The sequence below is a fragment of the Hyla sarda genome, chromosome 12 (genome assembly GCF_029499605.1).
Source record: "Hyla sarda isolate aHylSar1 chromosome 12, aHylSar1.hap1, whole genome shotgun sequence".
NCBI lineage: Eukaryota > Metazoa > Chordata > Amphibia > Anura > Hylidae > Hyla > Hyla sarda.
In genome coordinates this window covers 62,820,981-62,846,884 of record NC_079200.1, presented here as the reverse complement: position 1 = coordinate 62,846,884, position 25,904 = coordinate 62,820,981, and the positions used below count along the sequence as shown (strand labels likewise).

Below are 25,904 nucleotides of genomic sequence, written 5' to 3'. Positions count from 1 at the left end.
TATACAGCAGCTGAAAAGTACATAAAGGATTAAGATTTTTTTAATATATGTAATTTACAAATCTGTTTAACTTTCTGGAGCTAGTTGATATGAAAAAAATAGTTTTCCAACACAGTACCCCTTTAAAGGCAATTGTCACCTCCCATAGCATTTATTCTCATAAATATTAGGTCCATATAAAAGAACTTTAACCCCTTAACGACAATGGACGTAAATGTACGTCATGGTGACGTGGTACTTAACCACTTCCCATTTTACCCTCAAAAAAGCTTAGAAAAAAAAATGTATACACATATTTGGTATCGCCACGTGCGTAAAAGTCTGAACTATTAAAATATATTGTTAATCATCCCATAAACGTAAAAAAAAATTAAAAAGTCCAAAATTGCTGCTTTTTTGTCACATTTTATTCAAAAAAAAAATTAATAATAAGTTAAAGCTAAGCAAAAGTGATACTGATAAAAACTACAGATCATTGCGCAAAAATGAGCCCTCATATCGCCCCATATACAGAAAAATGAGAAAGTTATAGGTGGTCAAAATAGGGCAATTTCAAACATGCTAATTTTGTTGAAATGGTTTGAGATTTTTTTAAGCGGTACAATTATAGAAAATAATATAATCATGGGTATCATTTTAATCGTATTGACCCACAGAATAAAGAAAACATGTAATTTTTACCGGAAAATGTACAGCATGAAAACAAAACCTTCCAAAATTTGCTAAATTGCGTTTTTTTTTCAATTTTCCCACATAAATAATATTTGTTTGGTTGCGCCGTACATTTTATGGTAAAATAAGTGATGTAATTACAAAGTACAATTGGTGACGCAAACAACAACCCTCATATTGTTCTGTGGATGGAAATATAAGAGAGTTATGATTTTTAGAAGGCGAGGAGGAAAAAACAAAAATGCAAAAATAAAATTGGTCTGGTCCTTAAGGCCAAAATGGGCCTGGTCCTTAAGGAGTTAAGGAGAACTCCAGGATAGCAAAACTTATCCCCTATCCTGAGAATCTCCTGTACGAGGTCCCAGCTCACCTCCAGAATAGGGCATTTCGACCACCACACAAAGCGGCAGCCGACACGCCCTCTCAATGCAGCTCTATGGAAGAGATGGAGATTGCCGAGGGCAGCGCTCCAGCTCTCCCATAGAAATGCTTAGGATAGGGGATATGTTTTGCTGCTCCAGAGTTCTCCTTTAAGGAGCAATAATGTAAGAAATGACCACAAGATTATTTTTAAACATAGGCATCGGTTACATCTCTGAGAAAACAGTGGGCAAGATGCCCAACATAGACAATCCCTCTAAGTAGACATGTAAATTCTTGGGTGTGATTCATGTGTAATGTGTGAACCAGCAGATGAAGCAGCAACAAACAGATTGAGGCTCCTCCTTGTCTCTGGGTCCTCACAACAATCTCTGCTCCTCTGCATTTTTGGGGCTTTCAGGTTGTTCCGACTGTGTCAGCAATTTAGCATTTTTTAGGCTGGTGACCCCTGTTGTCATGTTCTCATTTTTTATGCTAGGGCCCTCTGTTATCAGCTTCATATTTTCAGCATCTGCTATTGCGTGTTTGTGGTTTATAAAGCTAGTGTTTTCTGTAGTCTGCTTATTCCCTGATCTGTTGTAAACCCTTGTCTGCTTATCTCCTAAACCACTGACCTCTGTTTTTGCTGCCCATGCCCTGAGCTTTTGTCTTCTGTTATCTTCTGCTCAAGCCTAGTACTTTTATCCTCTGTTACCTTCTGTTCATTCCCTGTGCTATTGTCCTCTGTTATCTTCTGTTCATTCCCTGTGCTATTGTCCTCTGTTACCTTCTGGTCATTCCCTGTACTTTTATCCTCTGTTACCTTCTGTTCATTCCCTGTGCTATTGTCCTCTGTTATCTTCTGCTCATTCCCTGTGCTATTGTCCTCTGTTACCTTCTGCTCATTCCCTGTACTTTTATCCTCTGTTATCTTCTGTTCATTCCCTGTGCTTTTATCCTCTGTTATCTTCTGTTCATTCCCTGTGTTATTGTCCTCTGTTATCTTCTGTTCATTCCCTGTGCTATTGTCCTCTATTAGCTTCTGCTCATTCCCTGTGCTATTGTCCCCTGTTATCTTCTGCTCATTCCCTGTGCTATTGTCCTCTGTTATCTTCTGCTCATTCCCTGTGCTATTGTCCTCTGTTACCTTCTGCTCATTCCCTGTACTTTTATCCTCTGTTACCTTCTGTTCATTCCCTGTGCTTTTATCCTCTGTTATCTTCTGTTCATTCCCTGTGCTATTGTCCTCTGTTATCTTCTGTTCATTCCCTGTGCTATTGTCCTCTGTTATCTTCTGTTCATTCCCTGTGCTTTTATCCTCTGTTATCTTGTGCTCATTCCCTGTGGTTTCATTCTTCGTTATTGTCAGCTCATTCCCTGTGCTATTGTCCTCTGTTATCTTCTGTTCATTCCCTGTACTTTTATCCCCTGTTATCTTCTGCTCATTCCCTGTACTTTTATCCCCTGTTATCTTCTGTTCATTCCCTGTACTTTTTCCCCCTGTTATCTTCTGCTCATTCCCTGTGCTATTGTCCTCTGTTATCTTCTGTTCATTCCCTGTACTTTTATCCCCTGTTATCTTCTGCTCATTCCCTGTACTTTTACCCCCTGTTATCTTCTGTTCATTCCCTGTACTTTTTCCCCCTGTTATCTTCTGCTCATTCCCTGTGCTATTGTCCTCTGTTATCTTCTGTTCATTCCCTGTACTTTTATCCCCTGTTATCTTCTGCTCATTCCCTGTACTTTTATCCCCTGTTATCTTCTGCTCATTCCCTGTACTTTTATCCCCTGTTATCTTCTGCTCATTCCCTGTGCTATTGTCCTCTGTTATCTTCTGTTCATTCCCTGTACTTTTATCCCCTGTTATCTTCTGCTCATTCCCTGTGCTATTGTCCTCTGTTATCTTCTGTTCATTCCCTGTACTTTTATCCCCTGTTATCTTCTGCTCATTCCCTGTGCTATTGTCCTCTGTTATCTTCTGTTCATTCCCTGTACTTTTATCCCCTGTTATCTTCTGTTCATTCCCTGTACTTTTATCCCCTGTTATCTTCTGCTCATTCCCTGTGCTATTGTCCTCTGTTATCTTCTGTTCATTCCCTGTACTTTTATCCCCTGTTATCTTCTGCTCATTCCCTGTGCTATTGTCCTCTGTTATCTTCTGTTCATTCCCTGTACTTTTATCCCCTGTTATCTTCTGCTCATTCCCTGTACTTTTATCCCCTGTTATCTTCTGCTCATTCCCTGTACTTTTATCCCCTGTTATCTTCTGCTCATTCCCTGTGCTATTGTCCTCTGTTATCTTCTGTTCATTCCCTGTACTTTTCCTCTCTGTGGTCGGGTTCTCCTTTCTTGAGTTGGATACGACATCTTCATGTTCTAAAGCTTCTCTAGGATGGACATTATCAAGGGCCCCCAGCTCGTCCACCTCAGGTCCACCATTATCAACTCCTGCCTCCTCTAAGACCTCACCAGTCTGATTCTTCTGCAGAACTTCATGGTGGGGCCTCCCAGAAGCAACCCCAGATCCACCATCATCAGATCCGGCCTCCCCTAAACTTTCACCAAGCTCATGCTTCGGCAGAACATCAAGATTGGGCTCCCAAGCAACATATGGGGCATCTCCACCTCCTGCTGCCTCATCCTGTTTTAAACTTGGGTTTTCCTCATCTTGTTTCTCTGCAGTTACTTTATTACCTAATTTTTTCCTGTCATTTTCAAGATTTCGGAGCTTCTGTACTGGCCCCCAGATAAATGGTTCCTGGGATTTGTAGTTTGCCCAGGCAAATTGTACCAGCTCCCTGCGCTCCTGTTTGTCCTTTACAGTGAACATGAAATAGTCCAGGGCGCTCCTTGTCACACTGGGTAGGTTGTTATTACACAAGGTCTCCTCCAGGAAGAACCGAACCAAAGGGGCCTGCAGGCGCTCAAAACCCATCTCCCCCAAACACTTCAGGATCCGGGTGATCCGCAGGTTGTTGTGGCTGTGACTGTGAAGGATAGGAGGGAAAAGTGTAAAAATACTATAATTTTATTTGTGCATATGAAAGCTGGTCTGCCCAACTTTGTAGGGCACCTAAATGGTAAATCTGCCTATTTATAAGACTATGTTATATTTGCCATTCAAAAGTCTGGGAAAGCTGGCTGACTATACCCTGTGCAAGCTGTTGTGACTTCTATAAAATGGTTTTACGCAGCCTTCTCAGACTCTTAGATATTGCCTAGTTATACAGCCTGTTTTGGTTCTCATCCAGATATTGCAGACATAAATCAACTAATGTTGGGGGCAACAAATATGTCTGCCCTAACATCTTACACAAGGGTTATGAAGCTGCATACAGAGACAGGACTTAGAAAGCTGGGTGACAATAGGGCCACAATACTGTATATTCTACCCCTTAAAATTATATGTAAGCAGATCTGCCATTCAGGACTGTAGTATAACTAGGTGAAAACCTCACTAACTTGTTTAGATTGCGAAATCTCTCCTTGTAGTTTTCCGCCCGGGACACCTCTCCAGTTTCCTCATTCAGGAGTTGTATGCCATAAAACCCCAACATGAGCTTATAAGACTCCAGGAGCCGCCGCCTGACGTCATCATCTGCCTTCATCACCTAAAACAGAGGAGGATATTATATACATGGCATGTTATAATCACAGTCCCAGATCCTACAAATATAAATATATTGCCCATATATTAATAAAATGGCCTATATTATATAGACAGCCCATATTTATATACACAGTCTGTACATTGTATACATGGCCCATTCATTGTAAACATGGCATGTGCATTATATACACTGGCTGAACATTATATACACAGCATGTACATTATAAACACTGGCTAAACATTATATACATAAGCATGTACATTATAAACTCTTGCTAAACATTACATACACAGCATGTACATTATAAACTCTTGCTAAACATTACATACACAGCATGTACATTATAAACTCTTGCTAAACATTACATACATAGCATGTACATTATAAACTCTTGCTAAACATTACATACATAGCATGTACATTATAAACTCTTGCTAAACATTACATACACAGCATGTACATTATAAACTCTAGCTAAACATTATATACATAAGCATGTACATTATAAACACTAGCTAAACATTACATACATAGCATGTACATTATAAACTCTAGCTAAACATTATATACATAAGCATGTACATTATAAACTCTTGCTAAACATTACATACATAGCATGTACATTATAAACTCTTGCTAAACATTACATACATAGCATGTACATTATAAACACTAGCTAAACATTACATACACAGCATGTACATTATAAACTCTAGCTAAACATTATATACATAAGCATGTACATTATAAACACTAGCTAAACATTACATACATAGCATGTACATTATAAACTCTAGCTAAACATTATATACATAAGCATGTACATTATAAACACTAGCTAAACATTACATACATAGCATGTACATTATAAACTCTAGCTAAACATTATATACATAAGCATGTACATTATAAACACTAGCTAAACATTACATACATAGCATGTACATTATAAACTCTTGCTAAACATTACATACATAGCATGTACATTATAAACACTAGCTAAACATTACATACATAGCATGTACATTATAAACTCTTGCTAAACATTACATACATAGCATGTACATTATAAACTCTAGCTAAACATTATATACATAAGCATGTACATTATAAACACTAGCTAAACATTACATACATAGCATGTACATTATAAACTCTTGCTAAACATTATATACATAAGCATGTACATTATAAACTCTTGCTAAACATTACATACATAGCATGTACATTATAAACACTGGCTAAACATTACATACACAGCATGTACATTATAAACTCTAGCTAAACATTATATACATAAGCATGTACATTATAAACTCTTGCTAAACATTACATACATAGCATGTACATTATAAACTCTAGCTAAACATTATATACATAAGCATGTACATTATAAACACTAGCTAAACATTACATACATAGCATGTACATTATAAACACTAGCTAAACATTACATACATAGCATGTACATTATAAACTCTTGCTAAACATTACATACATAGCATGTACATTATAAACTCTAGCTAAACATTATATACATAAGCATGTACATTATAAACACTGGCTAAACATTACATACATAGCATGTACATTATAAACTCTTGCTAAACATTATATACATAAGCATGTACATTATAAACTCTTGCTAAACATTATATACATAAGCATGTACATTAAAAGCACTGGTTGAACACCTGTACTTTATATGCATGGCACATACATTATAAGCACAGACTGGACTTTATATACATGGCCCATACTTTATAAACACAGCCTATACATTATATACATGTACTGTACGTTATATACACAGTCTGTACTAGGGCTGGGCGGTATGACCAAATTTGTGTATCACGTTATTTTTTTAACTTACGGCGGTTCCACGGTATATAACGGTATTTTCACCCCCCCCCAAATCATGTGACCCGCCAGCGCTGTTCTGCCCCCCCCCCCCCCCCGCCCCAATCATGTGACCCGCGCGCGGTGTTCGGCTCCCCCCCCCCTCCAAATCATGTGACCCGCCAGCACTGTTCTGCTCCCCCTAATTAAAGGGGTATTCCAGGCAAAAACTTTTTTTTATATATCAACTGGCTCCGGAAAGTTAAACAGATTTGTAAATTACTTCTATTAAAAAAAACTTAATCCTTCCAATAGTTATTAGCTTCTGAAGTTTTCTGTCTAACTGCTCAATGATGATGTCACGTCACGGGAGCTGTGCATGATGGGAGAATATCCCTTGCATGATGGGAGGATATCCCCATAGGAGCTGGACAGCTCCCGGGACGTGAGTCATCAGAAAGCAGTTAGACAGAAAACAGCAACTCAACTTCAGAAGCTAATAACTATTGGAAGGATTAAGATTTTTTAATAGAAGTAATTTACCAATCTGTTTAACTTTCCGGAGCCAGTTGATATATAAAAAAAGTTTTTGCCTGGAATACCCCTTTAATGATCAGCCCAGCGGGGTACTACTCACATATGTCACCTTCAATCACTGCCCTCCTCCTCTTTGTTGGGGGCCGCCGGCGATGGAACTCACTGTACACCAGTGTTCTCCAACCTGCGGACCTCCAGTTGTTGCAAAACTACAACTCCCAGCATGCCCGGACAGCCAATGGCTGTCCGGGCATGCTGGGAGTTGTAGTTTTGCAACAGCTGGAGGTCCGCAGGTTGGAGACCACTGCTGTACGCTGTATACCTATGCCCGGGCTGCAAAAGATAAAGAAAATAAACTTTAACTTACCTACGTCGGCCTTACACTGTTCCTTGGGACTGGAACGTTGGACAGCCGTCAGCCTATCACCGGCTGCAGCGATGTCCCGGCCAGTGATAGGCCGGTGATAGGCTGACGGCTGTCTGGCGTTCCTGTCCCCAGCGTAAGGCCGACGTAGGTGAGTTACAGTTTATTTTCTTTATCTTTTGCAGCCCGGGCATAGGGATACAGCGTACAGCAGTGGTCTCAAACCTGCGGACCTCCAGCTGTTGCAAAACTACAACTCCCATCATGCCCGGACAGCCGTTGGCTGTCCGGGCATGCTGGGAGTTGTAGTTTTGCAACATCTGGAGGTCCGCAGGTTTGAGACCACTGGCGTACAGTATAGAGTTCCAGCGCCCGGCGGCCCCCAACAAAGAGGAGGAGGGCAGTGTTTGACATATGTGAGTAGTACCCTGCTGGGCTGATCATTAATTGGGGGGCAGAACAGTGCTGGCGGGTCACATATGATCAGTTCCCGGATGTGGGGACAGCGCAGCGCTGGGCTGATTCATTCATTCCCGAGGGGGAGGGGCCCAACCGGTATTGCGGTATGGGGGAAAATTCATATCGTGCAGCCCAAAAAATTCGGTATTCGGTATGAACCGGTATACCGCCCAGCCCTAGTCTGTACATAATATGGTCCATACATTACATGCACACTTTGTACAGTATAAACAGTGGGGGGAGATATATTGCGCTGTCTTCTTATAGTAAGATTATCACTGTTACCTATAGCAACCAATCACAACTCATCTTTCGTTTCTCATATTGCTGTGGTAAAATGAAAGTTGAGCTCTGATTGGTTGCTAAGGACAACACAAAATCTTACTATAAATCTCGCCAACTTATATTATAAACCTGGTCTGTTCATTATACAGGCAGTGCTGGGTCTTACACCCTCCTTACCTTGAGTTCTGCCAGGGTCAGCGGGAGAGCTCTTGGGTTCACACCGCGCTCTCGTAGTGGAAACAACCTGTAATAATAATTCTATTACATAACAGTCAATAAGAAACAGTCTGTACAGGTTTTTTTTTACATGTTCCATTTAATTGAAACAAACAGAAATCTTGATGGGGAACTGAAATGCAAAGTTTGGTGGAAAATTAAAAAAATGTTTAATTATTTAGTGAAATAGACCCCCTGCTTCACCTCTAGAATCTTACCACTGGATGAAGCTGTGATTTTCTTCAAGTTCTTCATAGTCTTCTCTCCAGTCCCGATGAAATTCCTCTATTGTTACTCCTGTATTTGGGAAAGAGAACCAGTTAGGCTAGGTTCAGTCTACGGAATTTCCGCCTTCAATTCCGCTTTGAAATTGTAGGCGGAAATTCCGCTTGCTAAAATGCATAGTGTAGTGAATGGGTTTCCGTTCACAAATTCACACTTCGGAATTTGTGAACGGAAAATCCGCTTGGAAATTTCCACCTGAAGAATGGCGTTGCTCTTTCTTCAGGCGGAAATCCGCGTGGAACACATTGCAGTCTATTGGAGACTGCAGTGTCCGCGCGGTCCTAGCGCTGACTGATTCAGTCAGCGCTGGCCGCACTCGGAATCTCCGGGCGGAAATTTTCCGTAGTCTGAGCCCAGCCTTAAAGGGTACCTCTCATCAAAAAAACTTTTGATATATTATAGATTAATGTATGCAGAATAACTTCACAATTGCATGTTATTAAAAAATATGCTTCTTTCTATTTCATTTTCCCCTTTGAAGAAATGACCACTAGGGGTCTCTCTACCAGTCCTGGCAGCAAGCATTTCAGACTCATGCTGGAGTCCTAAACACTACGAGCTGCCAGTCTGCTTTGTTCACAAAGGAGAACACTCAGAGCTGCCAGCCTGCTTTGTTCACAGCCTGTTTGGCTGTGAACAAAGCAGGCTGGCAGCTCTGAGTGTTTAGGACTCCAGCATGAGTCAGAAATGCTTGCTGACAGAACTGATCGGGAAAAATACAATAGAAAGAAGCATATTTTTCATTAACATGCTATTGGAAAGTTATTCAACATTCATTAATCTAAAATATATCAAAAGTTTATTTGATGAGAGGTACCCTTTAAGGGGATTAATATGGATGTAATAATGATTGATCATCATCAAACAGTGCTGCAGTGTAAAGCGTGGTGGAAAGAGTTGCTAATGAGACAGGAGGTGGATTTCAGACTACCATAGACAGACAATGCAGCTAAGCTGGAGTACATAGAATACAGTACATTCATTTGTTGTGTTTGTGGGAAAGCTGGGTGAAAACCAATATAGTCCTCAGGATTCTGGCTATGATGACTGACAATCCCAAAAGTTATGATCAGCAGATCTGCTTAGTGATACAACAGGGGATATATCACCCAATACATATGCAGGTTTGCCATTTAGGAGTCTGAGAAAGCTGGACTGAAATGTATACTGTACCATAAATTAAGCATGCGGGTTAATTTTATCAAGTCTATACAGTGATCCCTCAACTTACAATGGTCTCAACATACAATAGTTTCAACATACAATGGTCTTTTCTGGACCATTGTAAGTTGAAACCAGACTCAACATACAATGTACAGACAGTCCAGATCTGCGAAACATATCAATGGCCGGAAGAACTGACCAATCAGGATGGGCAATTTACTGGTAAATCACCTCTATTACTGAAGTGCATGCACTGACTGGTGTCTGGTAGCGCCCCCTACAGTACAGGGAGGAACTACAAGTTCTGTATTACTCGGCTGTCCGGGCATGCTTGGAGTTGTAGTTTTACAACAGCTGGAGGCACCCTGGTTGGGAAATACTGACATAGACAGTGATTACAGCTCCCAGAAGATCTTTCGTACTTTTATATGTAAGGACTTGCTTTATCTATATTAGTTATCTACTTATTTTTCTTTAATCCTCACTTTTTCCTATTTTTGGATGACATTTTGGTGGCTTCAGAACCAATTACCAGGTTTCCATAGAGTTATGGTCTCATCATACAATGGTTTCAACATACAATGGTCGTCCTGGAACCAATTAATATTGTAACTTGAGGGACCACTGTATATCAATCATTCAGCAGTTGGAACAGGAAGAACTTCCTTTAAAGGGTACCTCTCATCAAAAAAAAACTTTTGATATATTATAGATTAATGTATGCAGAATAACTTTACAATTGCATGTTATCAAAAAATATGCTTCTTTCTATTTCATTTTGCACTTTGAAGAAATGACCACTAGGGGTCTCCCTACCAGTCCTGGCAGCAAGCATTTCAGACTCATGCTGCAGTCCTAAACACTACGAGCTGCCAGTCTGCTTTGTTCACAAAGGAGAACACTCAGAGCTGCCAGCCTGCTTTGTTCACAGCCTGTTTGGCTGTGAACAAAGCAGGCTGGCAGCTCTGAGTGTTTAGGACTCCAGCATGAGTCAGAAATGCTTGCTGCAGGACTGATCGGGAAAAATACAATAGAAAGAAGCATATTTTTCATTAACATGCTATTGGAAAGTTATTCAACATTCATTAATCTAAAATATATCAAAAGTTTATTTGATGAGAGGTCCCCTTTAAGGGGATTAATATGGATGTAATAATGATTGATCATCATCAAACAGTGCTGCAGTGTAAAGCGTGGTGGAAAGAGTTGCTAATGAGACAGGAGGTGGATTTCAGACTACCATAGACAGACAATGCAGCTAAGCTGGAGTACATAGAATACAGTACATTCATTTGTTGTGTTTGTGGGAAAGCTGGGTGAAAACCAATATAGTCCTCAGGATTCTGGCTATGATGACTGACAATCCCAAAAGTTATGATCAGCAGATCTGCTTAGTGATACAACAGGGGATATATCACCCAATACATATGCAGGTTTGCCATTTAGGAGTCTGAGAAAGCAGGACTGAAATGTATATTGTACCATAAATTAAGCATGCGGGTTAATTTTATCAAGTCTATACAGTGATCCCTCAACTTACAATGGCCTCAACATACAATAGTTTCAACATACAATGGTCTTTTCTGGACCATTGTAAGTTGAAACCAGACTCAACATACAATGTACAGACAGTCCAGATCTGCAAAACATATCAATGGCCGGAAGAACTGACCAATCAGGATGGGCAATTTACTGGTAAAACACCTGTATTACTGAAGTGTATGCACTGACTGGTGTCTGGTAGCGCCCCCTACAGTACAGGGAGGTATTACATGGTCTGTACACTTTACCTGTACCAGGGTTGCCTGCTCTTTTGGACACCAGGTGAGGGCGGCTCCAGGTTACTTTTTTAGGACATTGTGTGTACTGTACAGGACCCTGAAGAAGCTCCTGTCCTCTACATAGACCAGTGTTTCCCAAGCAGGGTGCCCCCAGCTGTTGCAAAACTACAACTCCCAGCATGCCCGGACAGCCGCAGTGGCTGTCCGGCCATGCTGGGAGTTGTAGTTTTGCAACAGCTGAAGGCTCCTGCTTGGAAAACACTGACATAGACAGTGATTTACAGCTCCCAGCAGATCTTTCTTACTTTTATATGTAAGGATTTGCTTTATCTATATTAATTATCTACTTATTTTTCTTTAATCCTCACTTTTTCCTATTTTTGGATGACATTTTGGTGGCTTCAGAACCAATGACCAGGTTTCCATAGAGTTCTGGTCTCAACATACAATGGTTTCAACATACAATGGTCATCCCGGAACCAATTAATATTGTAACTTGAGGGACCACTGTACTGAGATGTTCCTGGGAAAGGTGAGTGACAAGCAAACACGGACATCACTACCTCTGGGCTTGTCACTCAGCTTTCCCAGAGTCCTGGATTAAAAAAATAAAATAAAATAAAAAATCTGCCTAACCATACTGCAGTACAAAAGGGCAGGAGATATATTACTGTATTACAGGTTGCCATTCAGAAGCTTGGGAAAGTGGTGTAAAACACATTAAGCTCATAACTATCTTGTATTTACTGACCGTAAGGTTCAAATGCAATCTTGTTCTGGTAGAATGCAAGGTTTGGCATATAATCCTGATGTACCTATGGAGAAAACATTTAAGTAACATACATGGATTCACCAGAAAGAAAAATAACCATTTAAAGGGCTATACTCGGCATGAGAACTGTTACCGCTACAACACCCAAAGTGAGAGCTGTGAATGTTACATCCGGGAATTTGGTCTATCAAGAAAAAACACATCAATGCAGCTTTATTTGGCTAAGTTTCCACTTGTTTTTTTTCTGGCAGTTTTTGGAATACTGCCACTGCAGTTTTTGAGCCAAAGTCAGAAGTGGATCCATAAGGAAGGAGAAGTATAAGTCCTTCTTTTATATGTCCTATTCCTTTTGAATACATTTCTGGCCTTGGCTCAAAAACTGCAGTGGCAGTATTCCAAAAACTGCCAGAAAAAAACCAAGTGGAAACTTGGCCTTTAGGTGTTTGTTTCTTTAAAAAGTCATGGAATATTCATGTACCTGGTAGTTATCAGTTTGGCCATATCCATGTCTGTAGTTCTGCATGTCCCTTGCTGCTCTGTTCACATAGTTGCGCTGAAAAAGTAAGAAATAACGGAAATCACGCCAAATGCATGAAAGTTGTAATTGCCAGATTCAAGTGCACATCTTACTGAATTGTATTTAATGTTTCAAACCAGCCTGTACCTGTACCTACAAATTAAATACATAGGAGGAGTTGACATTGCTGGCTCCCAGGGTGCATGTGGGATGTCATGAGGCTATTCCCATCTCAGTCTAAGGCCTTGTTCACATGGCGGAATTTTCAAGCAGAATTTGGTGAAAAAAATTCCGCTTAGAAAGTATATTGCAGCAGAGTCCCATTGTTTTCAATAGAATTCTGTACCTGCCACGGAAATTCTGATTCCAGCCTCTGCAGAAAGAATTGACATGTTAAAAGGGCATTCTGTAAAAAAAAAAAAAAATTTCATATCAACTTGCTCTACAAAGTTAAACAGATTTGTAAATTACTTCTATTAAAAAAAACGTAATCCTTCCAGTACTTATCAGCTGCTGAAGTTGAGTTGTTCTTTTCTGTCTGACAACAGTCCTCTCTGCTGATACCTCTATCTGTCTCAGTAACTGTCCAGAGCAGGAGAGGTTTGCTATGGGGATTTGCTCCTACTCTGGACAGTTCCTGAGACAGACAGAGGCGTCAGCAGAGAGCACTGTTGTCAGACAGAAAAAAAACAACTCAACTTCCTCTGTAGTATACAGCAGCTGATAAGTACTGGAAGGATTAAGATTTTATAGAAGTAATTTACAAATCTGTTTAACTTTCTGGAGCCAGTTGATTTGAAAAAAATTGTTATTCTTTGGAATACCCCTTTAATTCTTTCTGTCCAGCAAAATATCCACCATTTGAATATAACCTACTAATGCCCTGCCCGGGTAGTGACTCAGGCTTTGAGCCTTGGAAGCTTATTTGAGTGTGCAATAGTTTGCGGGAAATTTATCATCCCCTGCACCAGCACAGGGTGGCAAAGTTGATGAACCTTTTTTGCAAGCCCCATCTTTACACAAACTTGCGAAAAAATGTGCATAAGGAAAACTTAGCTTGCCCAAAAATGTTTCTGCTGTGTGCTGACGCATTGAATGATAAATTCCCCACTTTGGGGGGAAATTAAAAACTGGGGTGCACCTGCAAAATTGCCTATGCAGTGATATTTTTTTTTATTATTTTTTTTTTTATGAGCATTGGCTTCATCTTTTTAATTTGCACTATTTTTACATTGTGCGCACTGGCTTTGTCATTTTTCTTTTGCACTTCCAGGGGGCGTGGTTAGCAGATGCATTGGTTGGTGTGCTGAATTTATCACTGGTTCAAAAGAGATTTTTGTGCAAATGTATTCCAGTGACCAACTGATGTAGGAATGTACCGTATATACTCGAGTATAAGATGACCCGAATATAAGCCGAGGCCCCTAATTTCACCCCAAAAAACCAGGAAAAGTTATTGACTCGACTATAAGCCTAGGGGGGAAAATACATCATCCCCCCCCCCCCCCCTGTCATCATCCAGACCCCCGTCATTAACACCCCCGTCATCATCACCCTATCATCACCCCGTCATCATCCCCCCCTTCACCATCACCCCCTTCATCATCCCCCCGTCATAATCCCCCCCCCCTTCATCATCACCGCCTGTCAATCCCTCAGTGGTCTTCAACCTGCGGACCTTCAGATGTTGCAAAATTACAACTCCCAGCATGCCGGAAGTAGAAGTTTTGAAACATCTGGAGGTCCGCAGGTTGAAGACCACTGTGGCCTTCGTCATCATCCAGTCCCCCCTTTAGTTTTCTACTCACCTCCCCTCGGTGGGAAGGAAGGGTGAGCTGGTCCGGGCCATCTATGCTGCAGGGACCGTCCAGTGGGGAGGGTTAGTCGTTCCAGGTTGTCCATTTTCACCGGGAGGCCCTCTTCTCCACTCCGGGCCTGGCCCCGGACTAGTGACGTTGCCTTGACGACGATGAGCAGGGATGTCACGCTGCTGTGCACGGACGTCCCTGTGCATCGTCATCAAGGCAACGTCACTAGTCCGGGCCCGGAGCGGAGAAGAGGGCCTCCCAGTGAAAATGGACAACCTGGAACGACTAACCCTCCCCACTGGACGGTCCCTGCAGCATAGATGGCCCGGACCAGCTCACCCTTCCTTCCCACCGAGGGGAGGTGAGTGGAAAACTAAAGGGGGGGGGGGGTCTAATTGATGACGAAGGCCGCAGTGGCTGTCCGGGCATGCTGGGAGTTGTAGTTTTGCAACATCTGGAGGTCCGCAGGTTGAAGACTACTGAGAAGGGATTGAAAGGCGGAGAGTTCACTCGAGTATAAGCCGAGGGGGGGCGTTTTTTAGCACGAAAAATCGTGCTGAAAAACTCGGCTTATACTCGAGTATATACGGTATGTGAGCTTTTCACCCTCGTTTGCAAAGGGCTTCCTAACATTTGTGCAAAATCAAGTGACGTGTGCAACATAATACATTTTGTGCAGCAGCTGTAAAAACCACACACTTATGCAGCAGGTTTCGCATTGCAAATCTGTGCTAATGATAAATTCCCCCCTTTGTGTTACCATTTTCAATAGCTCTGTTTGCTAAAAAAAAAAACCTCACACAGATTTCTTAGGCCTTGTTCACATTGCCATTGGACTCCACTATTCAGAGTTCCATCAGCAATACCACCAGAACGACGGGAGTTTAGTGGAGAAAAAAAAAAATTGTGCATGTACTATTTTTTTTCTCCACTAAACTATTGGATCCCGGATGGACCCCATTTAAATGAATAGGGTCCGTCGGGACCCAGCAGTGTCCTTTGTGTCTGACCTGTTTCCGTTTTTCTCAAGGAAATAAAAAAAGAGACAAACGGACCCTGAATGGGACCGAAGACAACGTCAATGTGAACCTAGCCTTACTGTTCACACAGCTAATAGTTTGTAATAAAATATTCAGTCTAGAGCAAATCAGAAAGGACTGCAGGCTACACTGATACATTGAACCAAACTTATTTGTAAGAGGTCCGAACATGTTTTCAGTCTCTAAACAAGATTGTTCCTGTTCACTGACTGCAAGCTGAGATGCTGAATATGGTGCTAAATTATATCATTACGCTGACCAACAGAGTGTAGGCAGGTGCTACACTGTCACACTGTGACACAATCTCATTGTTTTTGTATATGAAGCAGGATGTATGCCCCAGGGGTCTGTACCTGATACTGTGGCTTTGTTTTTTTCTTTTTGGGGGGCTCCAGCTTCTCGTCCTCCCAGGTGGAGTCGTAATCGGAATTCCATTCTACCTCCGAGTAGTAGTAAGACATGATAAGGATGTCCAAAGATACTAAGAGCTCTGCAACCAGGAAGGAAACCTATAGTTCAGATACATATTCAGTAAAATTCCAGTAATTCAGCACCTGATAGTTTATAAATTCTGTAGTTATCCAGATTGCACTATAGAACTTGCTTATATGCTGCTTTAAAAACATTTAGTTTTACTGCAGGCAGTAAAATGAGATGAACTTCCCAAAGTGGAGTGCAGGCCCTGTACTGACATCTAGTGGTCACATTGTTAACTGCAACATTTATAAGTGACGCTTTCTAAAAGAACTGTCCCTTTCATTTAAAGCGTACCTGTAGTTTCAAAAGCTTTTGAACCCATTCCTGATCAGCCAAATTAAAATTTCTTGCTAATATTTTCTTCCCCTTCAAATTCCAAGACCCATAACATTTTTCTTTTTCCCCCATCAGAGGCTTATTTATTGTGGGATAAGTTGTACTTTTTACAGAGTTATCCTTCATTTTACCCTATAATGTTTTACAAAACCAGAAAAAAAAAATTTGTGTCGAAAAATGTAATTGGGACACAAAAAATGCAATTGCAAGATTTAGCGGGGCACATTTTTTTTCCTGATTAATAAGAAAGTTAAACTAAAAATGTGTGCATCGCCATGTTCTGATCCATATCAATATTTTTCAGATTTCATCTATGGGATGATTTTAAGGGCTCATTTTTTGTGCTGTGATCTGTACTTTTTATCAATGGCACTATTGCATAGATAGGACTACTTGATCACTTTTTATTCCCTTTTTTTGTAATGTTTTCAAAAATCAGCAATTTTGGAGCTTTGTATTATTTTCTGTTCAGACTATTGACTGTGCGGGATCAGGAATTATATGACTTAATAATACTTAATAATTCTGCACAGGGGTATACTATATATGTCAATATATTTATTTATTTGATTATTTATTTATTTATTTTATTTGAAAAATGTAAAAAGGTAGGTGATTAGATTTTTTTTATTAGGGGTATATATATATATATATATATATATATATATACACACACACACATATTATCTTTACGCTTATACACTAATCAATCAGATCTATACTCTACGGGTATAGCCTGCCACGAACAAGTTGTATCAGTAGTCGACTTACAGCAAGTTTTTGAGGCCTAGTGAAGCTTTAAAGGGGTATTCCAGGAAAAAAAAACCTTTATTTTTTATATCAACTGGCTCCAGAAAGTTAAACAAATTTGTAAATTACTTCTATTAAAAAAAATCTTAATCCTTTCAATAATTATCAGCTGCTGAAGTTGAGTTGTTGTTTTCTGTCTGGCAACAGTGCTCTCTGCTGACATCTCTGCTTGTCTCAGGAACTGCACAGAGTAGAAGAGGTTTGCTATGGGGATTTGCTTCTGAACTGGGCGGTTCCCGAGACACTTGTCATCAGAGAGCACTTAGACAGAAAAGAACAACTCAACTTCAGCAGCTCATAAGTACTGAAAGGATTAAGATTTTTTAATAGAAGTAATTAACAAATCTGTTTAACTTTCTGGAGCCAGTTGACATATAAAAAAAAGTTTTTTTTCCTGGATAACCCCTTTAACCATTGCAAACTTGTCAAAAACTAATTTGTTTTTGACAAATCTCACCCAAATGCTGCAACTAATACCTACAGCGCAAGGTGACCTGCACTTCAGATTTTAAACCCCAGCACAACAAATTATTCTTGCAGGTTTACTCACTGCTTTTAAAAGGGGTACTCCTGTGGAAAACACTTTTTTTTTTTCAAATCAACTGGTGCTAGAAAGTTAAACAGATTTGTAAATTACTTCTATAAAAAATCTTAATCCTTCCAGTACTACAGCTGCTGTATTCTACAGAGGAAGCTGAGTTGTTCTTTTGAGTCTGACCACAGTGCTCTCTGCTGACACCTCAGTCCATGTCAGGAACTATCCAGAGTAGGAGAGGTTTGCTATGGGGATTTGTTCCTACTCTGGACAGTTCCTGACATGGACAGAGGTGTCAGCAGAGAGCACTGTGGTCAGACTGAAAAGAACAACTCAGCTTCCTCTGTAGCATACAGCAGATGATAAGTACTGGAAGGATTAAGATTGTTTAATAGAAGTAATTTATTAATCTGTTTAACTTTCTAGCACCAGTTGATTTGAATTTTCCCCCCGCCAGAGTACCCCTTTAACTTACTAAGGCTTTGTTACTCAAGGCCACACATGTATCTGAAACAGGTGCTCTTACTGCTGTTATTGAGTGCCCTTCAATGTTTATAACTATTTAATTCTCTCCATTTCAAAAAGTTGTTTTTTTTTTATCAGGAGTACACACACAGTTACTTTTCCCCTTCGTTGTTTTACCAATCAGAGCACAGTACCTACTTCTCTCTGCTATGCCATGACAGACTGCTGATCAAAGTGCACTGGACTGAACTGGCTGGCACAGTGCTGAGCTGATGATTTACCCAGAACACTAGTATAGATGACATGTGTGGGGGGAGGGGTTACTGATAAACTGGTTTTGCAAAGTGCTGGTAAAGCAAAAAAAAAAAAAAAAAAAAAAAAAAAAAATTTAAGAAACAGTAGCAGCACAGCAAGGAAGGTGTCGCTGATGACAAGCCTGTTGACTTTAGGGAGAAGGGGATTAGATAAAGGAGGCAGGACTTAGGGCTGGGCGGTATGACCAAATGTATGTATCACGGTATTTTTGTAACTTTTGGCTGTTCCACGGTATATAACGGTATAGGGATACTGCACAGTATAGAGCAGTGGTCGTCAACCTGCGGACCTCCAGATGTTGCAAAACTACAACTCTCAGCATGTTCCAACGGCTGTCCGGGCATGCTGAGAGTTGTAGTTTTGCAACATCTGGAGGTCCGCAGGTTGAAGACCACTGGTATAGAGTGTCAGCGCCGGCCGCAACAAACAGGAGAACAAGGAGGGCAGCGCTTGCGGGTGACATGTGAGTATTTACCCCAATGGGGACAGTGCTGGGCTGATAATTAATTGGGGGGGGGGGGGGGCAGAACAGCACTCGCGGGTGACATGTGATTAGTTCCCAGATGGGGACAGCGCAGTACTGGGCTGATAATTCACTCATTCCCGAGGGGGAGGGGCCAAACCGATATTGCGGTATGGGTTAAAATTCATATCGTGCAGCACAAAAATTTCGGTATTCGGTATTAACTGGTATACTGCCCAGCCCTAGCAGGACTGTGTACATACAGCAGCAGTACCACATGGAAGGGGTTACACTGATCACTAAAGTAGAGACAGATTTCTCTAGAGAGAGAATTCCTATAAAGGGAACCTGTCACCCAGTTGGGAACCTGGATCAACTACGTAGGGACACAATATGGATATACGTTGAACTTGGTGGACTCTGGTCTTTTTTCAGCCTTATAAACTATGTTACTATATTAGTTTAATGCTGCCCAAACCATGGGCAGCATACAACTGGTGCAGGCAGCACAATGTTGGGACACTATGAATTACTCTGATACGCTTGGGCATTCAGAGTTATTCAGTGTCCCGGCATTGCGCTGCATGCACCAGTTTTATGCTGCCAGAAGTTTAAGCAGCATAAAACTGATGACAGGTTCAGACAGTGAACAGCAGATTGCAGAGGAGGGAGACACCTAATGGCCCAGAATTTAGAAGTGGTTTTTCTGGGGGTAAGGAGTCATTGGTAAATAAAGTGCTTTACAGAAATGTTAGAATTCAAGTAAGCTATTAGATGGAGGAAAGTTGTTTAAAACGACTAGAGATGAGCGAACTTACAGTAAATTCGATTCGTCACGAACTTCTCGGCTCGGCAGTTGATGACTTTTCCTGCATAAATTAGTTCAGCTTTCCGATGATCCGGTGGGCTGGAAAAGGTGGATACAGTCCTAGGAGACTCTTTCCTTGGACTGTATCCACCTTTTCCAGCCCACCGGAGCACCTGAAAGCTGAACTAATTTACACAGGAAAAGTCATCAACTGCCGAGCCGAGAAGTTCGTGACGAATCGAATTTACTGTAAGTTCGCTCATCTCTAAAAACGACAATGAGCATTTACATTTCTGTTAAAACATTTTCCAGGAGGTAGCAAAAAAAAGGTTGGTGGTTTTACAGTATGGCACTATGTGTGCGGGACATGCTGGAACCAATATTTCCTTCCAGGCTGGCAGATCTGAGGAATGGCACTCAAGACTGGCAGTGTGGACCTCCCCTTTAAAACAGCCACAGGACATGCTTGTTGCTTATCAATACATTACAAGCAGAAGGATTAGTACGGATTAAAGAAGTACTCCGATGCTTAGACACCTTATCCCCTATTCAAAGGATAGAGGATAAGATGCCTGATCGTGGGGGGGTCCCGCCACTGGGGACCCCCGTGATCTTGCACGCCGCACCCTGTTAAAAATCAGTCCCCGGAGCGTGTTCGCTCTGGGTTTGATTACTGTCGATCACGGGTCCGGAGCGTTGTGACGTCACGACTCCGCCCCGTGTGATGTCACGCTCCGCCCCCTCAATGCAAGCCTATGGGAGGGGGCGTGATGGCCGTCACGCCCCCTCCCATAGACTTGCATTGAGGGGCGGGGCATGACGTCACACAGGGGCGGAGTCGTGACATCACGCTCTTTCGCTCGCATGGTCGGGATCCGAAGCCTCCAGCGTTGCCGGAAGCCGTTGAAGTGGGTGCTGCAGCCGAGATCCCGGAGTTCCCCAGCAGCGGGACACCCACGATCTGACATCTTATCCCCTATCCTTTGGATAGGGGATAAGATGTCTAGGGGCGGAGTACTCCTTTAAGTGTACAAGTTGGCCATTCCGGGGTCAGGAAAAGATGGGTGACAATCCTTACTGATTGTCATATTGTTTTAAACACAGCTTTTTCAGACTTCTGAACAGTAAATCTAACTACTATAACAATACAAAAAGGGCGAGAGGTTTAGAAAAAGCTGGGTAACAACTACATAAGAGCTTTAATGGTGGCCATATTGGTTTGTACACATGAATTATTAAATCCAGTGACTAATATGTCCTCTTCAATCTTTAGTCTAGTTTGACAAGTTGTACAAAATGTCTTTAGGGTCTGACACACAGAATATAACTCTGCTACATCTGTGCAGACCTATGTACTTACCCCGCTTTCGGATGATTATGGATTGCGAGTCGTTTGTGACTTTCTCGCTGTTGACAAGAAAGAAACTGAAATTAAACTTTTCCTCTGATTTTAGACTTGTGCAATCTCTCGCCTGGAGTTTCGCTTTCTATTTCTTAGACATCCTTGTACCCTCCCTTTAAAGGGACAGTGCTTTCAGACACAAGATAAAGGATGGGCATGTCGTGTTTATGGGGAATGCCTAGTCTCTACACCAGCGGTCTTCAAACTGTGGCCCTCCAGATGTTGCAAAACTACAACTCCCAGCATGCCCGGACAGCCAACGGCTGTCCGGGCATGCTGGGAATTGTAGTTTTGCAACATCTGGAGGGCCGCAGTTTGAAGACCACTGCTCTACACTGTAATTGACACCAGCAGCAACATAGAAGGGGGACATCTTGGTGGGCATTATGAAGGACATCTCAGACACTTTTAAGCATTGGCAGGAGGCACTCTGAGGGACATCTCAGGCATTTATCTATTAGGGACTATTAGAGACATTTCAGGCACTTGTGAGACATCTGCGGGGCCACTCAGACACTTAAGGGGCATCTGTGGGGGGCACTATAAGATACATCTTAGACACTTATGGGACAACTGTGGTGGGTGCTACCGTGTTTCTCCGAAAATAAGACCGGGTCTTTTATTAATTTTACTCACAAAAAACAGGGTAGGGCTTATTTATTATGTACCTTAAACAACATGGGGGGCTGTAGCAGTGTGGAGGATGCCGCACCCCCCCCCATCTTCCACACTGCTACAGCCCCCCATCCTCCACACTCCTGCAGCCCCCCCATCCTCCACACTCCTGCAGCCCCCCCCATCCTCCACACTCCTGCAGCCCCCCCATCCTCCACACTCCTGCAGCCCGCCATCCTCCCCTTCCCCCATCGTCCTCCACACTCCTACAGTGCCCCCCACTCCTCTGCCATAATAAACTAGGGTACACATTTCATCCCCCCAGCTCAGTTACGGTAATTTGCCGCGGGACCAGTCAAGGGGGGGGGGGGGGGGGGTGGATAGTGGTCTGCGGGCATTACTGGCAGCCGCGGTCCGGATCTGGTCCGTGGTCTGCCAGTTGATTACCCCTGGCCTAGGTCTTATTTTCCGGGTAGGGCTTATATTGCAGCCCGCCCTGATAATCCTGCTAGGGCTTACTTTCGGGGTAGGGTTTATTTTCGGGGAAACAGGGTGAGGAGCACTTAAAGCATTTATGGGGCACCTGTGATGGGCACAATGAGGAACATCCCAAGCACTTTGGGGGAATGTGTGGCAAGCATTATAGGGGACATATCAGGCATTTATAGGGCATCTATGGTGGACACTATCAGGAAAAGCTCTCATTTATGGGGCACCTGTTACAAACACATTCAGGGGAATCTCAGGGACTTATAAGGCATATGTGCTGGGCATTAATCTATTAGGGGCTATTAGAGACATTTCAAGCACTTGTGTGGCATCTGTGGCAGGAATTATGTGGGGCATTTTATGCACTTATGGGGCATCATTGACAATACTGTTTTTTACCCAGCTTTCCTAGACTGCTGTACTACCTACTTGTCTAACAATGCAAGAGGTGGGAGATGTAGTAATATCATTCATAACTAGGCACAGTTCTAAATCAGGAGTGAGGGAAAGCTGTGTAGCAACCCTATAAGAGCTTTAATGGTGGCCATGATACAGAGCTGTATATGGAACTTTTTCTAGTTTGACCAGTTCTCCTACATATTATTATGGACACCCCCCCCAACCATGTAATTATTGCTTTTATAAATGTTAGTGAAAAACTAACATAGACATAGAGCTGAGTGTGTCAGATGAAGCAAAGTTGAATGAATTAGATGTAGCAGAGCTGATTTGCACTCATGTCATATCAGAATATGCCACCTTTGGTTTTACATAGGACTGCAAGTAAATCTACTTGAAGCCTATGGTAGAATTCCGCTCTGCTACATCGATGCAGCACGCACTATGCACCTATCCCTGATGTAGGTTGATGGTGGATTGTGGGTTGTTTGAGAGTTTTTTACTGCAGTTAACAAGAAAGAAACAGACTAACATTCACCGTATATACTCGAGTATAAGCTGACCCGAATATAAGCCGAGGCCCCTAATTTCACCCCAAAAACCCAGGAAAAGTTATTGACTCGACTATAAGCCTAGGGTGGGAAATACATCATCCCCCCCTGTCATCATCCAGACCCCCGTCATTAACACCCCCGTCATCATCACCCTGTCATTTTCACCCCATCATCATCCAGACCCCCATCGTCATCACCCCCGTCATCATCCCCCCCCCTTCATTATCACCGCCTGTCAATCCCTTCATCAGTGGTCTTCAACCTGCGGACCTCCAGATGTTGCAAAACTACAACTCCCAGCATGCCCGGACAGACGTTGGCTGTCCAGGCATGCTGGCAGTTGTAGTTTTGAAACATCTGGAGGTCCACAGGTTGAAGACCACTGCCGGGCCTTCGTCATCATCCAGACCCCCCTTTAGTTTTCTACTCACCTCCCCCCTCTTCTCCGCTTCGGGCCGGCCCCGGCCTAGTGACGTTGCCTTGACGATGACGCACAGGGACGTTCATGCGCAGGCACGTCTGCTGCACACGGACGTCCCTGTGCGTCGTCGTCAAGGCAACGTCACTAGTCTGGGACAGCCCGGAACGACTAACCCTCCCCACCGGACGGTCCCTGCAGCATAGATGGCCCGGACCAGCTCACCCTTTCTTCCCACCGAGGGGAGGTGAGTAGAAAACTAAAGGGGGGTCTGGATGATGACGAAGGCCGGCAGTGGTCTTCAACCTGCGGACCTCCAGATGTTTCAAAACTACAACTCCCAGCATGCCCGGACAGCCGATGGCTGTCCGGGCATGCTGGGAGTTGTAGTTTTGCAACATCTGGAGGTCTGCAGGTTGAAGACCGCTGAGAAGGGATTGACAGGCGGAGAGTTCACTTGAGTATAAGCCGGGGGGTGTTTTCAGCACAAAAAATCATGCTGAAAAACTCGGCTTATACTTGAGTATATACGGTACCTGTTTTAAGATTATTGCAACCTTTAGCCCCAAATTTCTATTTCTAATGAACCCTCACAGTGCTGCCAAGATGCACGACAGAGGGACGAGCATGTAGTGGGGATGGGGAATGCCTGGTCACTACACTGTGACTGATGCCAGCACCAACAATAGCAATTGTACATTGTTTGGACACAAGCACCAGACAATGGACACAAGAGAAGAGCCTGTGAAGGGGCATGAGTCTGGTTCTGTAGGGTACCTAAGGATTATATGTATCTGTGGCAGGCAATATGAGGGGCATCTCAGACACTTATGGGGCATCTGTTGTGAGCAGCGTGAGGGACATTTAGCCTGTGATGAGAAGATGAGTAATGGTCTCACAGCCCTGGAGTAGGCAACTGGCCCCTAGCCTGACCTAGGAATCCTGTGGCTTTCTGCACACCATAGCTGGGAACCACACCCTGTTCCAAATTATTATGCAAATGATATTTTTCTCATTTACCTAAATAATTGATGTACAATCAATCAGTCAGCATAATTCTCATGTTATCAACTATTAACATTCAAATCAATTCAAATTTTATTGAACAAATCTCCAAATGATAACAGTAGAAAACTTACAATGCACTGTTCCAAATTATTACGCACAGTGGGGGAGATTTATCAAAACTTATGCAAAGGAAAAGTTACTGAGTTGCCCATAGCAACCAATCAGATCTCTTCTTTCATTTTGCAGAGGCCTTGTAAAAATGAAAGAGGTGATCTGATTGGTTGCTATGGGCAACTCAGCAACTTTTCCTCTGGACAGGTTTTGATAAATCTCCCCCAGTAAGTTTCAAAACACTTTATAGGTTGTAAAGAACTGAATATTGTCATTTGTTGTGTTTGCAGCATATTTACTGAAATCAAAAGCTAATTAAATCAAACTTTTTAAACAGTTTAACAGGTCACGTTACATTTTAACATAGGACTCCTTATTTAATAGCAGCTTCACAAGTCTTACACCCATTGAACTTGAGAGTTTTTGGACAGTTTCTGCTTGAATTTGTTTGCAAGATGTCAGAATAGCCTCCCACAGCTGCTGTTTAGATGTAAACTGCCTCCCACCCTCATAGATCTTTTGCTTGAGGATTCTCCAAAGCAGGCCCATCACAACAGGACAGGCAAACCAAGCAATAGCTTGGGGCCCCGAGCTGACCCAGAGCCCCTGAGCAGAGCCGGTGTTTGCCTATCTTCTTGCGCTATCCCTGTTCGGCAGGCAGCTCGCCCTGTCGGCCTGCCGGGCCAGCAGTGCGAGAGCCTGCCTGGAGGGGGAGGCAGAGACTGTAGCCGCTGCCTCTGGCTCCTTTTTGTGCCCCGCTCCAGCTCACCGTCCGGCGGCCCGAGCCTCGTATGTTCGTGCGGCTCACCATGTCACGTGACGTCATGCTGAGTCCCAGAATTCAAGGGCCAGCGTCCTGATGCCGGCCCTAGAGCGTGACGTGATGGTGCGCGAACTGACAACACTACCGCGCGCGGCGTTAGTTGTGCAACCTCTCTGACAGTGAGTGAATGTGATTGCAATGTTTTGCACTCAATTCCTAGGGGTAC

At 42.6% G+C, this 25,904-nt stretch overlaps 1 protein-coding gene across 1 annotated transcript; it reads right to left on the bottom strand.

Moving 5' to 3' along the window:
• Nucleotides 1-744: 744 nt before the first annotated feature.
• LOC130297059 (uncharacterized) lies at nucleotides 745-24,952 on the bottom strand. The gene is made up of 9 exons (XM_056549265.1): nucleotides 24,936-24,952; nucleotides 21,280-21,326; nucleotides 16,064-16,200; nucleotides 12,824-12,898; nucleotides 12,325-12,388; nucleotides 8,562-8,640; nucleotides 8,305-8,371; nucleotides 4,495-4,643; nucleotides 745-4,019 (listed from the first exon to the last, which is right to left on the bottom strand). Exons 3-9 carry the CDS (start codon nucleotides 16,169-16,171, stop codon nucleotides 1,655-1,657), a joined length of 2,907 nt encoding a protein of 968 aa, XP_056405240.1. The 5' UTR covers nucleotides 16,172-16,200; nucleotides 21,280-21,326; nucleotides 24,936-24,952; the 3' UTR covers nucleotides 745-1,654.
• Nucleotides 24,953-25,904: the final 952 nt, after the last annotated feature.